General features: G+C 41.0%; 1 protein-coding gene across 3 annotated transcripts in view; it reads left to right on the forward strand.

Moving 5' to 3' along the window:
• Window positions 1–13,460, forward strand: part of SEMA5A (semaphorin 5A) — a 195,819-nt gene extending 182,359 nt beyond the window's left edge. For all 3 annotated transcript variants that reach the window (XM_020812770.3, XM_078392566.1, XM_020812772.3), the window contains 6 exons: window positions 3,797–4,006; window positions 4,492–4,662; window positions 5,330–5,485; window positions 6,023–6,070; window positions 9,413–9,624; window positions 11,951–13,460. In XM_020812770.3, coding sequence (XP_020668429.3) covers window positions 3,797–4,006; window positions 4,492–4,662; window positions 5,330–5,485; window positions 6,023–6,070; window positions 9,413–9,624; window positions 11,951–12,070 — 917 coding nt within the window. In that variant the 3' untranslated portion in view covers window positions 12,071–13,460. The remainder of the gene's footprint in view (window positions 1–3,796; window positions 4,007–4,491; window positions 4,663–5,329; window positions 5,486–6,022; window positions 6,071–9,412; window positions 9,625–11,950) is intronic.
• Window positions 13,461–17,998: the final 4,538 nt, after the last annotated feature.

Genomic DNA, 17,998 nt, shown 5'->3' on the forward strand with positions numbered 1-17,998 from the left:
GTTTTCTTAGCACCTAACACCTTACTGGCATTTGCCCGCTGGATTTACAGTTAGAAGGAATTATATGATTAAGGGATGCTGTAAGATGCCCGATTCAGTCAGACTCTTCTGACAAGATGAAAGAGGCTGCAGCCCTGTGCAGACTTACACCAATGTTCAACCAACAAAAGAATGGGTATTTCAAAGCCAGTTTTCACAGGACTGGGCTTTAAGGTGTTTAAGGATTCTAAATTGATGGCAATGTTTTTCAGCATGTTTTTATAAAAGTAAAAAAATGTGTCCAGAGAGTCTTATAGGGGTTGTTTCTGTTTCTAGAGTTAACGTATTTCATTCTTTCATGATGCACTACCAGGGTGATGGTTGCAGTGTAATATTTCCCAGGTTGTTTCCCCACCTTTTAAAGACTGGGTCTGCAATGACTTCCAATGTAATTGGAATAACAACAGCAACATCTCTGCTTATAAAATATATTTCATTTTTAAAAGGATAATGTCTAATGAATACAACATAAAAACAAAAACCACAATTGGAAAACAAGCACAGAGATTCATAATAAAGGATACCTAATCGAAACAGGACATGCCTTCAAATACTTCCACTTCTTAATATTTTTAAAGTATAAATTTAAAAATAATTGTCAACACATCCCTAAATTATTAAAAACTTGAAATACTGTGCATTTCAGTGAGAACACAAAATAAATCCTTTAAAAAGTGCCTACTTTTTACTGGATTACATCTAGTATGTGTGAAGAGACCTTTGTGTATACACTAACAACTCACTTTTCCCCCTCCACATTTTCTTTGATTTGTTGCCTGACTCTGCAGCGACTGCAGGAACGGGTGATACCTTTGTTGGACAACAAAAAAATAAAATAAAAATAAAACAAAGCTAAAAACAAACAGCAAGCTTTCAGTGATAATCCATCTTCATCAGGTTGTGCACCAGGTTTTTGTGGACAATTCCAAAAATATATGTCTCATGGCTGTTGCTGGGGCCAGGCTTAGCTTCTTAGATAGTTGCTATCTGAAGGAGGCCTGGGGTGTGTGTGTGGTTTCAAACTCCTCCTTAGCCAATAGCTTGGAATTTATCATCCAACTCCATAAACAAAGGGCCACCAAACATTCTGACCCCCCTCATTTCCCCCTTCCACTTTATTTTTGAAACGCAAAGAATTTCTATTTGGCCAGGAAAAATTAAAAAAACTCAGAAGTATGGCGAAGCTTTTTTTATTTTTATTTTAAAACTATGCAGGGACTGTGAAAGTTTTCAAAAACTCTGTCTTCTAATATTGGGTGAAAAATGAATATGGAGCTACATACCCAAAGTTCCATGTAGAGATGGGGACGAAGCACCAAAATCACGAATTGCCCCCCCCCCCGTGACCTGATGAACAATGAATCAATTCGTCTTTTGTCCTGGTCATTTTCCCCCTTTCCCTCCTCTTGCTATGCCCTGCATGGCATAGCAAGAGGTGGGAAAGCAGGGATGAAAGCGATCGTGCAACCGGGGCTGCAGGATTGGTTTGATCCCTTTACCCCTCCTCTTGCTAAGCCCCACCGGGCATAGCAAGAAGAGGGAAAGCAGGGATCAAAGCAATCATGCAGCAGCTGGGGAATCCCTTCGATCCCTCATTGATCTCTTCCCTCCTCCTCTTATGCCATGTGGGCATAGAAAGAGGAGGAAAGAGGAACCAAGCCATCCCCAAGCCCCGGGGGGGGGGGGATTCCTTTTGGACAGGCTTTAACAAGCCACCGGAAAGGACAATCCCTCTCTGCTTATGCCCCAAGGAATAGCTGTTCTATAAGGGCATAAGCAGATAGGGAATGAAGGGAGAAATATAAAAGAGTTATATTTGTTGCTTCATATTCATTGGGGTATCTGGACCTCAAGACTATGAAGCAATGAATATCTGATGAATCAAGGATATTTAATGAATATCCTGATTTGTTTTTATATTCATCCCCATGTCTAATTCCATGGCTTTCTAAGTCCCTTCCAACTCAATCATTCTATGATTCTATGAAAGCAATGTTGTTGAGCCAGAATCCTATTGGAAAAGAACGTGTGTAATAGGAACCACTTAAATAAGTTGCACCTCCAGCGGGATGTCCATCACACAACTGGTGTTGCACCAAGTGCCTGTTCTGGCATGTTCTGTTCTGTTTTGGCTTCTTCCTAGTCCCAAATCCCCATGAACCATGGACTGGAGTGTGGTAGTCTTAACAGAGAAGGCTTGTTAGGCCTTTTTGTAGTTGTGTGCAGTTAGACAAGAGGTGTTTCCACACAGTCTGCTTCTGGTGCTACTATCCAAAAGGCAGAGAGTAGCTGCTCTATCTTTCCTGCCATAGTGGATGTTTCTGTGGTAAGAGGAAAGATAGAAGAAGCAGTGGGAAAACACACAAGGTGGTTACAAATAGAAAAGGACTACTTGTAGATCCGATAAAATTCTTCATTTCTGGCAGGGCTTTGGCAATATCAAGGTTATCTCTTCCAAAATAATTAACATTGTGAGTAGTGCTACATTTTATCCATCACCTCAGCATGTTCTAAAGATATTTTTCAATACCTACTTTAATTTGATTTCTTCTTTCTTGTCTCATTATGAGGTCTGTTCCTTTTATTATATTTGCAGTACCTCATATTGATGACTGCCCAGCTGCTGTCATCTTAGAGATAGCTTGCTTCTCCCCAGGGCTAAAGAGTTGAATGCCATAATTAAGTTGGAGCCATCTAGCAGTAAGGGTTTCACCACAGAAGTGTGCTTGGGAATAAATTATGTATATAGATTTATAGGTAATACAGGGAACCTAGAAAAGAGATGTAACCCTAAAGTGTGGAATAATTGAAGGTCAAAGTAGAGGTCATGTTTAGTATGATTTTATATCAGGTCCTCCTTCCAAGTGGTGAAAAGGTAATGTTTGTCATAGTGCATCATTATTTTCTTACATCCAGGGTGCATTGTTTGATTCCTGTGATCTGGTTAATGATTAGATGGTAAGTGTGGGGTAAATTTGCAAGTTTGATTGAAGAATTATTGAAAATTCCTTTGTGTAGGGAATATCCATTTCTTTTAATGCTTACTTTGACTTTAAACATCAACTTTGTAAGGCCTCTGGAGGTCAGATTAAATTCTTTGGAGAGTTACATCTAAATCAGAAGTTGTCAAGTCATCATAACTTAGTACATTGATTGCCAAACTGGTGTGTGTGTTGTGAAGAAATGGAAGAGGGACAAAAGGCTGTGAGATTTTCATCATCCCTTGCATTATGTTAGTTTTGTTTCTGATTTTTCTTAAAGTTCTATGTGTATGATCAGACAAGAAAGCTAAAAGTGCTTGTTTTTAATTTGAATCTCTTTTTTTACAAAGTTCTTGTGTTTATTCTTAATTTTAAATTCTAAATTGAGTTTTTTTGTAAAAAGGAGTTGTTTAGTAGTAAAGGAGAAGGGAGGAGGCATGAGGCTTTCTCAAAAATCAGAAAAGGAGTATGACGCAATAAAAAATTTGGAGCCAGTGCCTTGGCTGATGCTATTTTCATCATTCTGTAATTTTTAATAATGTGCTACAATTAGTATTGGCACTTCAAGTTTAACACCAAATTCTAATCCTTTGATTACACACATTCATGTAAACGTTCCAGAGATAACACTGCTGGATCAGAATACAATAAATCACAGCAGTATTATAAACAATGTTAGTATGTTTTCAAGTAGGCATATTTTCCCCCTGAGGATCTGCCCCTTTATTTATTTGCTTGTTTGGTTATTGTATTCTGTTGCTGTCCATTTCCCTCAGGTGATTTCGTGCATTCTGGGCGGTATGCTACTCATACCATCAATGGTGCCTGGTCCCCGTGGTCTCCATGGTCTCAGTGCAGCCGTGACTGCAGCAGAGGCATTCGCAACCGCAAGCGTATTTGCAACAACCCTGAGCCAAAGTATGGAGGGCTGCCGTGCCTGGGACCATCCCTTGAATACCAAGAATGCAACATTCTTCCATGCCCTGGTAAGAGTCTGTAGAAGCTGATAGAGCTTGAAAATATTGGGACCATTTCCAAACCATACATCATTAAAACCAGTACTGTTTTGCTGTTTATTAGTAAAAATAGTAACAAGAAATTCAACTCTCAACATATCTTTTCTAAAGAATGATGAGGCTTTTCTTACTTTAAGTGGATTGTGGAGAACACAGGGCCTTTTCTGGCAGAAGATTGTACAAAGAAACATAATTTGCATAACATATTTTGGGGGCAGGGAAGACAAGATAAGGCTTGTGGATTTTATTCAGACCAATTGATGTTTTTCTGCCAGTTCAGATAGCTTTTACGTCAAGAATATCTTTTTAGAGATGATGTTTAAGAATGTACAGTTACTGGAATTATGAACTAGAATGTGACTCAAATCTCATGATGCTTACTCTAGTCTGAAGGAATCTGTTTCCACCTGCATTTAGGGAGACAAGAAACAGTGTTGTGCTTTGTCATTCCCCAGTTGACGGAGGTTGGTCTTGCTGGTCATCGTGGTCTAAGTGCTCCACTACGTGTGGGAGTGGACATTACATGAGGACCCGTTCGTGTACAAACCCAACTCCAGCCTACGGAGGCGATATCTGTCTAGGGCTCCACACGGAGGAAGCACTCTGCAATACACAACAGTGCCCAGGTACTGGAAATTCGGGGTGCTCCACAGATTTGTTTTCCACTTGGTGTCCTTTTTATGCCACTGGGGCTGTGTCCTCTGGAGAGTCGCCAGGAGCCAATGATGGTGGGGCCAAAGGAGGAGGTGAATTTTGCTATCAGCCTTGACTTCAGCATGAAGCTGTGTCTTAAAATATCATTTGCTTTCACATGGGACATGTCCTTGGTGTAGGTTGTTGTGGTATACTGGACAGAGACTTGGACTAGGGCTCAGGAGAGGTGGGTGCAAATCCCTGTTTGACTAAGGAAACTCACTGGGGTCACAGCGGCAGTGGTAAACCACTCCCTGAACAACTCCTATATCTCGAAGTGGACTTGAGGGCAGTCTGACTGTGACATCAGTCACATAACCTAAAAAATCTTTATAGAGTTGGCGTAAGTTGGAAGTGACTGGACAGCATATAACAACAACAATGTGCTGGAAATGATGTGTTTCATTCAATAAAGAGCAGCCACACACAAAAATTACCTTGATGCTGAGTTGTTTGCAGTTCTAATTGCAGAATTAGATAATGTTTTAAAAATGGATGGCATGAAGATCTAGCTTCTAGCCCACAATGCTTGTAAATTTACTTTTGGTTCACTGTATGCTGACCCTTCCGTACATCTCTTTACGTTTTGGGCCATCACAGACAGCTGGTCTGATTGGTCAGAGTGGTCCGCCTGCGATTCATCCGGAGTTCAGTTCCGCACCCGTCGGTGTAATGTTCTATTTCCAGTGGGCCACCAGTGCACTGGAAATACCACAGAAAGTCAATTGTGCGTTTCTGATTCCAATTTTATACCAGGTAAGAACATTGATCCATCTTTTGAATGGAGAACTTAAGTTGCTCTGAACTTGTGATAGAAAGAGTGGGATGTTATATTGTAAAGGGACATGTACATTTCATCTGTTAAAGCCAGAAAAAGCTTTTTTAAATCTCTGGCTGCTTAAGAGGATGGAACTGGGGGAGGAGGCAAAGACATGGCAGGCCAGGGTCTACCTTCCCCCACTCCAAGGATGCATGCAAGCTAGCTTGTAGCTTTCCATCTTTTCTCCCCCCATCCCCATGCTGGCTGTTACATTCTTGATAATGCAATGTATATAATGCAGTCTGGACAGGAATGCTTTCTTTCACCTGAGGTCATTGGAGAATACAGCATTGTTTGCTGTTCCTGCAAATTAGCATCATATACGACCACTAATCATGCAGGTCTAAAAAGTTCTCGTACCAAACTGGTCAGAGAAAATTTTTCTTGCAGAATTCTCTGTTTTAGATGAAATTCTGAACAATGCTTAGGATTGCCATTCTTTACGAGTATAATGGAATTATTTGCTGTTGCAGATATAACAATAGCAAGAACGAGCAGCATGAAAGAAAAACGATGTGGCGGTAAGGGTCTTCCATTTTCTTTCCTTCAGCACTGATTCTCTGTCTTCTGCATCTCACCCTTCCTCATGTTTGCAATGCTGCTTCTTTCTCCAGTTTTATTCAGCTGACACTGTAAATTGCATGATGCTGCGGAGTTCCGTGTTTCTTTCCTCCATGGTTGATGATTTTTCATTCAAAAGCATCACGTTTGATTGGGAGAAGACCTGGTAGGGAGAAACTCTGGTTGGTTTATAATTAAAAACCATTCCCAACCTGGTTTATTTTTTTCAGGGGAGGTGGTGGGGGATAGGAAAGGATAAGGACTTAATATCTTTCTTTCATGAATGAACAGCAGGCTGGGGAAGATATCTGTGAGGCGGGGAGAGAGAGAAAAAAAATACTGCAGCCTCTCTGTATTCACCATTCTTCTGCTCAAACTCACATCTGTTTCTCCTGAGTCTGAAAAAATGGAGAGCGGAACAGGAGATATCTATGTAAAACACAATTTGAAACTTAGATGCCCAATTTTAAGATATGAACCCTTTCAATGACCAAAATAGGACTTCCTTTTGATTACGCTTACATAGAATCTTGCTCCTAAGATGGCCCTTCCCTCTTGAGAAATACCTGCTCATGCTTACTTTTGCCATATGGGCAGAGCCTTGCAAGACCATGATGGTGACAAGGTACTTTATTAACTGTAGTTTGGTACTACCACCACAATTCCACGTGGACCTCATTACGCCGGAGCTCCAACAGCTGGAAAAGGCCACAGCCTGAAGGCTCTCTGATCTGGCAGAGTATTCTGCAAAGTATATATAGGACTCCTGTGACACCTTTCCGTAAAAAATAGGATAAAATAAATGCCTTTGGTAGGTGAGGAGACAATAGATTGCAGTGGAGTGCACATATTGGAAATGTCTGTTGGTGCTAAATTCTGGGAGATGGGTGTAAGATAGTCTTTATTATAATTACTAGAATCCAACCCAGCTATTTAGAATGCAGACAGGGAACACAATGCTTTAATCAGAAGAGCAGTGTTGGTTTCTACAAGGCAGGCATTGTATACGTAGCAAGATCAGATGAGACACAGATAACAAAATTGGAAACAGCAGCAAAAGAAGAGGTGGCATAAAAATTCAAGGTGCAGATGGTGTAACCACAAGGGATTAGAAACACTGAAAGTGATGCCGTGCTTCCTAACAAGTTCCCTTTTCATTAAATGTTTGAAAGTGCAAGCTTCTAGTCCTTGTTATGTATATACTGTAACCAATACAGGTTTTCAAGCCTGCTCATTACTGAAGCTACAGTGATAGCTGGGGGTGGGGGCAGGAGCATAATTGATGTGGGTCAAATAATTCTTGGCTCTGAATTTGGATGAATTGTATACATAGTTTTAATTTTAACATAGGATATGTGTACTATACAATATCCATTTGACTTTGTGCCCTTCCCTCTAAATAAAATAAACTCCTACTTAGAGGTGAGTGAGTTCTTTTTGAAGTACAGTGGTGACTCGCATAGCGACGTTAATCGGTGCAGCAAAAATCGCTGCTAAGCGATTTCGTCGCTATGCGATTTTAAAAAGCCCATAGGAATGCATTGAAACCCCTTCAATGCATTCCTATGGGCTTAAAACTGACCTTTAAGCAAAGATCCTCCATACGGCGGCCATTTTCGCTGCCCGGTAAGTGAGGAATCTGTCCCTAAACACAGTGGGCGGCCATTTTTTTTACCCAGCGGCCATTTTGGAACCACCGATCAGCTGTTAAAAAATATTCGTTTTGCAATGACCGGTAAGCGAAACAGGGAACCAATCATTGCAAAGCGAAAAAACCCCATTCAGACCATCACAAAGTGATCGCAAAAGTGATCGCAAAATCTTCATCGCTATACGATTTCGACATTAAACAGGGCGCCCGTTAAGCGAGGCACCACTGTATAGTGAATCCTTATAGAGAAGAAAAAGTTGTTTTCTGACTTCATGATTTCAACCTGTAATCTGGAAAATAGTGGTATGAGGCTCTGCGAGTAAGTTAAAAATAAACAGCTTCCTAAAATAGGTTGGAAAGCTCATTTCGCTAAATAGACAATATTCAGTGACTGATTCAGATATCCTGTAAACACACTTTAAAGAACACTCAAGCTAGCAATTACACGCCTCCTCTCAGACTCTCCTTGAAGAGCTTTTGTTAGTCTCAGTTGAAACTCATAAATCTGTCGATGAAAAACTCAAGACTGACATGGACACCTTTTTGATCACTGAGAGGCATAATGACCTAGGAATGTGGTGTGTGCAGGGTTTTGTTGTGTGTGTTTTTGGTGGAGGAGGGGGATCCTTGATTCTAGACCCTGGAGGGGAGATGAAACTGAAAGGGGAGGGCCCACCTTCTGGTATGTAGATAGCTTCTTACTGCCATCATAGGTGTGTCCTTCCTGTAGGCCACTTTTCCAGGAGCATCTCCAAATATATTCCAAATGGAGCCCAAGCCCTCTTGAACAGATGCACAGAGAGGGTAACAAGGGAAATCAGGAATGGATGAAAGTAGGCTTTCCTTTATGTCCAACAGGAACATTCTGTGAGTGGACTTCTGCTTGTGAGATCCCTGGATAGAGGCCAGTGCCTTTCACAGCTTATAAAGACTTAGAAACTAGCTCTTTTCTTTAAAAATGACAACAACAAAACAAAAGCAGGAGAAAATATGTGGAGTAGGAGGAAGTAGCGCAAGATTCTCAAAAAGAGGTACTCTGTACTCAACATTACATTCAGGATTAAATCTGATGTTAAACCCCACCCCAAGTAAAGTTTATGCATTGAAATGAATGAGATCTGTTAGTTACCATTTATGTAAGTCCCGTTGATTTCAGTGGGTCTCGTGTAGTTGGGGTACCCAGTGTGGCGTAGTGGACAGAGTGACGGACTAGGACTCTGGAGACCAGGGTTCAAATCCCTCTGCTGAGCTATGGAAACTCAGTGGGGGAGTGGAATTGGTAAAACCACTCCTGAAATATCTCACTTACCTTAAAAACCCTCTTAGGGTCTCTGTGCGTTGGTTCCAACTCCACAGCAACTAACTAACTAATGAACTGTTCTGTTTGGGACTAACATTGAATGTAGTGCTGAATATTTATGTTGGACACAGAGGTCCCATCTCTGAGAATTTCTGTCTTCCATCCTCCCCCGCCCCCGGTTCAATCATCCTGTTGCCTTTTAGAGGGAAGATCAAGTGTTGTTTGTCCTGTGTGTTGTCTTCTCCTTTGCCCAAATAGCAGAGTGTAAGCTATGCATAAACATGGAATATGAAAAATTAGTCGGAGGTAAAAGAAGTCTAGTAACACCGGTTTGCTTCATTTGCTCTACAGAGTTCAACACGTTCCACATGACTGCTGTGGGGCTGAGCAGCTCTATTCTTGGGTGCCTTTTGACTCTGCTGGTTTACACGTACTGCCAGCGGTATCAGCAGCAGTCGCACGATGCCACCGTCATCCACCCAGTGTCTCCTGCTCCTCTTAATACCAATATTACCAATCATATCAACAAGCTGGACAAGTACGATTCTGTAGAAGCCATCAAGGTAAGGGAGGAACAGATGCCATGTTTCCTGCGTTGCAGATACAGGAGTCCTCTTGGAAATTACAGCGCTCTGCACAAAGGGACTATTTTGAAAGGCTGCAGATGAGGCAATATCCCCTCCCGCTTCTAGGCATTTCAGTGTAACTAGAATATTTAACATGGGTACCTTTGAAAGAGCGCCTGGAAACTAGAAGTCACTTAATGGCAGATAAAACCAAATGTAACTTGCTAGCCTTCAAGGCCACGAGACCTTTTGTACAAAACGCACTCTCCTCTTGGCCATCTTGTCATTGCTGCCACACCCACGCAAAGGATGTGGCAGCAGCTCAGGGCACAACATGAGAGGTAGCACTTGAACTATATGATGCTCCTCTTCCTCCTCCTCCATTTCCCCATAACTGTGAAAACAATGACAAGTGTATAGCTGTGTTACTTTGTTGTCAGTTACAATAAAATCAATGGAGGGTCTTGCGGCAAGTTAGGCAAGCAAGCTTTATGTGCCAGAAACTTCTTCCCCTTCTTCAGAGGCATCTGCTGAGCTTAGGTGCTGTCCTTTAAAGCTTAAAATGTGTTAAAGTACCAGAAGACTCTTTGTTGGCTTTGTTAAACAATTACAGTTACAGTATTTCCCCCAAAGGGACTGATATTATTCCTCGTTTAGGTACAATCATAATGCAACTTTGTTATTGCAACAACAACAAAAGGAATTTATTATATTTAACTAGATATTGCCAGGCTTTGTTGCTGTAATGTTCCTGGTTTACAGTGCCTCCATATTAATTTACTGCTACCACTCTACAGTGGTGCCTCGAATTATGACCATAATCGGTTCCAGAAGATGGACGTAACTCAAAATGGTCGTAAGTTGAAGCACCATTTCCCATAGGAATGCATTGAAATGCAATTAATCCATTCCGGCTGAAGAAAAAAAATCACACACACATAAAAAATCACTGCAAGTTTCACTGGAAACACGATTAATCCCTTCTAGCCGAAGGGGGGGGGAAGCAATCAAGTGTGCAGGACCCACTGGAAATGCACAGAAAACAAACAGAGCAGATTGGAAATGCACAGAGAATAAAGGGAGCAGGTCAGAAATGCAAAGAAAACAAAGGAAAAAGCCTTACAAGGCATTCCGAAGCTTCCCTGCAAACACACACTCAGAAGCATTAGGAGGCAGTCCCAAACCTCCTCCAAGGCACACTCTGCAGGGGCAAAAGATCTACAAGTGGTGCCCTGCATGATGATGATAATCTGTCCCATAGAAATCGCTGTTTAGCAAAATCATTGTCATGCGAAAATCATTTCCCCATTGGGATGCATTGAAACCCATTTAATGTGTTCCAATGGGGAAAATAACTCGTCATTTTGCAAAGATCGCCCATAGCGCAGCCATTTTGCGAAGCGCCGATCAGCTGTAAAAATGACTGTCCTGCGAAGCATGGGTCCGGAAAACACAGGGCAGCCATTTTGCGGAGCCGCCAATCAGCTGTAGAAATCGTCTTGCGAACAAATGGTTTGCAAAGCAGAGACCAAATCGTCATCAAGCGAAAATCGCCCATTGGAATGACTGTTTTGCGAATCGCTATAGCGATCGCAAAAAGTCATCGTTGTGCGGATTTGTCATTTAGTGGGGTCATCGTCTAGCGAGGTACCACTGTACAAAGAAGCAGCCTCGTCACCACCTACAGTTAGAAATTTGAATTTCCCGCCTTTTTCTGTTCGTAAGCGAAATCTCTGGTCTCAAGTAGAAGCCAAATTTTGTGGCCGGAGCTGGTCATAACTCAAAATGGTTGTAAGTAGGGACATTCATAAGTCGAAGCACCACTGTACATTCTTCTGTGAAAAGGTGGCATGGCCATCTCAAAAGTGCCACTCGAAAGTGCCAATCTGTGGTAAAGAGTGGAAAGAGAAGGTTGTGAGTTCAGTCCCTGGTATATCCAAGTAGAGCAGGAAAAACGGCTATGCCTACCTGGAACACTGAAGAGTTTCTTTAGCCTCTGTGCCTGACTGCTCATTGTTTTCTCAATAAATTCCCCCAAATATTTTGATGATTAGGTCTGTCATTTGTTCCCCAGCCCTTCTGTGTTCCTTTGATTTTGACTTCCTACTTCATTGGCTCCCCTTACTTTTCTCTTTTCTTGTTTTCTTTCATTTCTGTGTGATGTTGCTTTTCTTCTTTTGTGAATTAAAAATAATAATTCTTTGATCAATTGGCTCTACCAGGAAGAAACTGAGTGGGTAGGGAAGAAGGTTTTGTTTGGATTTCATTAATTCAATGAGGATTATGCACTTAACAGATTTTTTTTTTCTTTTTCTTCTCCTAGGCATTTAACAAAAATAATCTGATCCTGGAAGAACAAAACAAGTATTTTAATCCACATCTTACTGCAAAAGCATATTCCAATGCTTATTTTACAGATCTGAATCACTATGATGAGTATTAAACGGATCTCTTCAGGAATGGTATTTGTCTCCAGGACCTAAATCTTCAGAGCACACTCCAGTTTGCTAGTGAGATGCTATTGCCAACCTCTGGAGCACAATATTGGGCAAAAAGCTCCCTTTCTGAAAATGCAGTGCAACATTTGTACTGTATAAATTACACTTGGACTGGTAAACAAGATGTGGGTGGTTCTGTCTACATCAGTCCCTTTGGGACAATTCCCTGCTTTGCTTTGAATCGTTGTGACTTCTAATTTCTCAGAAGTATCAGAGGCTGCCTAGGGACTGCTGTCTTCTTTGCCGAGGAGGAAACATTCCTGCGTAAGTGGGAAGGAGGCTTCTCCACTGCCAGTGCTGCCAAAAATAAAAAGGGCAAGAGATTAATGAATGAAACGACACCAGCCATTTGGCAGCAAGCCCTAAAAACTTGACCCTCCATTTCAGGCCAGTGATACCTTCTGGGCCAGATGCTTGAGTCATAAAATTGTTTTAAATCTTGAAGAAAATGAGAGTATATTATGGCAGGACTTGAAGCCACCTGTTGTGCAAGCAATGTTTGTTGAGCAGGTGCTGCAGAGAGGGAGAGAGACATTAAGGGATGGAATAAATCCAGAAACATGCACATACATTTTGTTTGTTTTTGTCTACAAGCTTGAGAGCATTTGTGGAAAGGAAGGCTTGTGGAATTATTCCTGCATACTGTTTGCTACACATGGATTCTTGCATGGAGCACAGACTTCTGCATAACGGGTGCCGCTTCTGATGTGCCTGCAAATAATCCACCTTGATTTTTCGCTGTGAGGTTCACAAACTCACCAGAGTGGGAAAAAAAACACACACCGACCAAAAAAAAAAAAAGTGTGTGCCTGCATGCAGATCCATCACTTCTTCACTCTGCCTTTCTTAGGAGCAGATGGAAAAGCACAAACATTTAGTAATATCTTCAAGTGAAAATGGATTTTATGGACTCAAGCTACAGTTCGGCATTTACTTACCTGAAAGTAAGGCTTGCTGAATTTTTAAAACTTCACAGTGAACAACATCTCATAAGGCTGTGCTATGAATTTTGACGTGACGCCCAGGGACTGTAAATAATTGAAGGCCACAGCTGCATATAAAGTGGATTTTGTCCTACCAGGTACAACACAAACTGGAGGAATAGGAGGAGGGAATGGAATCTGGCTTTGTTTGGAACCAATTCACTGCCCTGTTGTTGTCAACTAGTTTTTTTTTATAAATAACCTTGTTTTAAACAAACAAACCTTGCTTTAAAAAAAACAAATAATTCTGTTTTATTGAATATGAGAGCTATGTTAAATGCTCAACTAACTTGTGACTGACAATGTACATATCAAATGATGTGTTCTACTTCTTAAAGAAAACACCAAATAAGAGGTTGACTATTTTGGTAACACAAAAGAAAAGAAAGCAGTACACTATTTTCTTGGATGCATGCTTTGCATGCTTTATTTTTGGTCTCCATGTGTGTGGCGTGCTTCTGCTCCTCTCTCCTCCCCAGTCCTTTGCTCTAAGCATGTAAGCTTAAAGCTTGGTGCCTCAGCCCTGTAGACCTGCAATCAGTGCCAGCCATCCCTGTGCTTGTATTCTGAAGCTGAGGGCTGCACGGAGGCCATCTCCAGGAAGCAGCCTCTGTCCTTGTGGCCGCCTCCTCATACGTCACAGAGGGGACGCCACTTCACACTTTCTTTCTCTTATCACGCTGCCACCAACCACACACATATATCTGACTCCTCAGACAAAGGTATGGATTTTAAAAATAAAAATTATTGTTTATTGGTACTACAACTTAATATATAGTAAATCAATATATGAACTGAATAAGTCAATCATTAAAATAAAGAATCCCTTCAATCATTCTATCACTCAGACCTTATCTAACACAGTACTTCATAACATTCATGCCCTAACTCAAACTGAAACTCTCCTTCTCTGGTTCCTATCTCTGTCTTCTCATCCTAGCTCATTCCCCACACATCATTCACTCCCCCCTTATATACATAGCTCCACCTCCTGGAGTCCCACCTCCTGCCCTGCTATAGGCAGAAGAGCTCCAGTATGACATTGATAGGCAGGTGACATCATCGCAGCCGTCACATACCTCCCCCCTTAATAAGTTGTTTTGCGGTGAAAAGCTATAGTGCTTTTCAAGTCAAAACAACAGCAGGTAAATTATATCAATAACTACAACATTTCAATAACTATCATAAACATAGCACATTTCTATGCATACACATACCTACCAATAATACTTACTTTCACATAATAAATGCACATATAATAAGGCATTGAACAATATACTCAACATTTCAATACATATCATAACCGTTTACATTTAGATATACTTTAAGAGTCCATATCAATTCATCTGTTGTCTTCTGGTCTTCTGGATAAGGCGTCAGTAACACAGTTCATTGTCCATCTGACAACCTTGCCCTCTAAGTCATAGTCCTGCAAAATGTGAGCCCACCTCATTAGTTCACAGTTCTGGGCTTTCATAGTCTTTGGCCATATAAAAGGTGAATAGTCCACGCACCAAATGAAGTGTCTTTTCCAGATGTAGGCCCTCACTCTCTGGATCACGTAACCGATGGCCCAACACTCTTCCGATGGTCGACACGTGCTTTTCTCTCTTTCGAAGTTTCTGGATCAGGTAGGACACAGGATGCTGGTCTCCATTGCCATCACACTGGTACAGCACGGCTCCTACCCCGGCCTTCGAAGTATTGGTGTGGAGGATGAATTCTTGTTTTAAGTTTGGAGCATGCAACACAGGGTGGTTGGTAAATGCTTCCTTTAGCTTTCCAAAAGCCACCTTGCAGTCATTGGACCATGGAACGAGGTCCTTGCTCCTTTTCTTCATCAGCTCTGCATCAATCTGATGTAACATTCCCTTGGCTACATTAGGTTTGGTGTAGAAAACCTGCTGATACTTATTAACTAATGTTAAATCACTCTGCTGTTCTATGAATAGAGCAGGGCTGATCTGCACCTCCTCTGAGATGAACTTTTGCTGACCCCTCCCTTTCCAGAAAGGTAACTCATGTTCTCTTTTATCAGCTGGTTTCATTTCAAACAGCACAATTTTTTCTTCACTATAAGAAGGCTTAAGGGCATTCACATGAACAACCCTTTTGTCTAGTTGTTCAACTCCCTCAAGAATGTCACTGAGGTTACTCATTTCATGAACAACTCCATGTGGACTGTTCCAGTTCAGTTGTAACTTGTTCCCCTTGATGGGCCTCACCAGAAAGACCTCATCTCTAGGAATAAACTGAAGTTCCCTAGTCCTTTTGCCATACCACAGTTTCTGTTTGACTGTTTGTGGTTTTAGATTCTCATCAGCCAGATCTAGATTTCTTTCGAGGTTGATTACCACAGAGTCTGCACATGTGATCACATTTTGGGGGGTCTTCTTTAATAATCTGATCCCAATTTTGCTTAATTAGATCAAGCGGACCCCTCACATGTCTCCCAAATAATAGCTCAAAAGGGCTGAAACCACTACTCTCTTGTGGGACTGATCTGTAGGCATATAAAAGTAACTGTGAGTTTTGGTCCCAGTTCTTACGGTTCTCAGCTAAATAGGCTTTGATCATCCTCATGAGGGTCACATTGAATCTCTCTGCCAACCCATCACTTTCTGGATGATAGGGAGAATTCTCTAATTGTTTTACTCCACAAATCTGCCACAATCTCTTAATAAGTTTGGAAGTAACTGATGTTTTTATAAGGTCTGCTTCAATGCTTTTAACAGGTGTAGAGATTTCTGGTAAAGGGCACATCTTAACCTCAGTCTGGTCACTGTTATAACTCTGTTTCTGGCACATATCAACTTTCTGACAGGAATTTCTAACCTGTTTTTCTATTTCAGGCCAATGAAACTTCTGGGTTATTCTCTGGTTGGTTTCAGTTATACCCAAATGTGCATTAACTAAGACTGAATGTCCCTTTTCCAAAATTATTGAATCATATTTATCTGGTACCATTAACTGGCTTCTAATCTCAAGTTCCCCTTTTGAAATATTTATCTGTTTTTCTCTGTATAGCAACCCTTGATTAGGGGATAATCCTTTGCCAGCCACTTTTCCAAAACAGCCTTTTAGAATAGGATCTGTTAGCTGCTCTTGGACAAAAATATTTTCCTGAGGTATTTCCAGAGAAATTGCCTCAGCTTGGGGTAGATTTCTAACTTCCTCTTGAGAATCAGTAATCTTTCCTGCTGCCTCATTTTGTTCTGGTAGTGATTGTGTAATCACAAAGGCACTCTTGACATGTTTTGAGAGATCAGTGCCAATAAGAATAGGTGTACGAATTTGAGAAGAAACCCCAACTCGCCAACTTCCCCGCCATCCTCGATAATCAATTAAAACTTCTGCGACAGGCAAAATCACTATCTCCTTCCCAATTCCTTTGAGAGTCAAGTTCTGATCAGGAATTATACATTTCTGAGGTACAATGTCTGAGTGGCAGAGGGAAACCTGAGAGCAAGTGTCTCTTAAGGCTGTATAGTTATGTCCAAAATTTTTTATTCTGTCCCCAGCTGATTCCAGTACACTAACTGCGAATTTGTCTGAATATACAGGCAATGTCTAATTTCAGCTATAGGCAGATCTTCATAGTCACTTGTACTCTGCCTACTCAAAGTATCAATTTCAGAAGAGCTAGCTGCTGCCTCTGGTTTCGTTTCCATGGCTACAGAGCTACCTCTAGAGGGAGTCATCTGGCTGTTCTGTATACAATATACAGACTTGGCATCTTTTAAATTCACTTTCTGAGGAGAAATTTCTTTATTTTGTTTTGTCTGAAAACATTGAGAAGCAATGTGTCCTATCCCTTGACAAGAAAAGCAAATTTTATCTCCCCATGAGCTTTTGTTAGTAAATCTTTCTGATTTTTCTTTTCCCTCCAAAATCTGGTTCCTGGACTGGCTCTGCCCAGAAGTTTTATCAACAAAATGGCCGCCCATTTTAGGCTGACCCTGACCTAGCCCTTTGGAGTACTTTGGGTCCCATGTTTTCCTCATGCCTCTTCCCTCATAATTTACAGGCTCCCTTATTTGAGAAATAAAATCAGCAACCTGAGCAGCCTGTCTAATGTCCGAAGGTTTCTTTTCCTGTACTAAATTTAAGTTCACCATGGAGTAAGGAATGGAACTGCTCCAAGGCTACAATATCTTTTAATTGTTGAAAAGTCTGTACATTCTCCTGTTCTAGCCACCTGTCCAAACACCTCTCTAAGTTAAAACCAAGCTGTGTATAATTTTCCTCTGATTTCTTTGTAAGCTTTCTGAATTTCTGTCTTAGGTGTTCTGAATTTATGCCAAATCTAAGAAAAACCATCTTTTAAAACTCTGAATAATCTTTACTGAGTTCAATTGGCATATCAGCATAGACTTCCGCCATTTTCCCGCTAATCAGAGACCTTAAAATTATCATTTTCTCTGCTTCTCTGAGAGAAAAATCTGAGGCTGTTCTCTCAAAACTCGTAAGGAACGCTTCAACAGAATCCCCTTGTTTATAAGAAGGAAATTTCTTTAAATCTGCTTTCGATAATTGGCTCTCCTCATTTTCCCTATTATTATTATTGTTCTGGTTCAGTAATTCCATTCTTTTTATCTCAAATGCCATTTTCTCTTTCTCTAAGGCAATTCTCTCTCTCTCAGCCTCCCTTTCCATTTCCATTCTCTCCAATCTTTCCTCTTTTTCTATTTGTCTCATTCTATATTCATGTTCCTGGGCTAATTGAATTTTCCTCAGTTCTGATAACTGTTCCCCATTAATTCCTTCCTCCTGCTCTGAGGTAAACCTGTCCCCTTCTTCATAAAACACCTCTCCAGCTCTTTCAGACATCTCTGGAGATTTTGGCTCACTTTCAGCCATTTTACTGTGTGTTAAAGGCATGTTTCTTGC

Source organism: Pogona vitticeps, chromosome 4 (assembly GCF_051106095.1).
Source record: "Pogona vitticeps strain Pit_001003342236 chromosome 4, PviZW2.1, whole genome shotgun sequence".
In the NCBI taxonomy this organism is placed as follows: domain Eukaryota; kingdom Metazoa; phylum Chordata; class Lepidosauria; order Squamata; family Agamidae; genus Pogona; species Pogona vitticeps.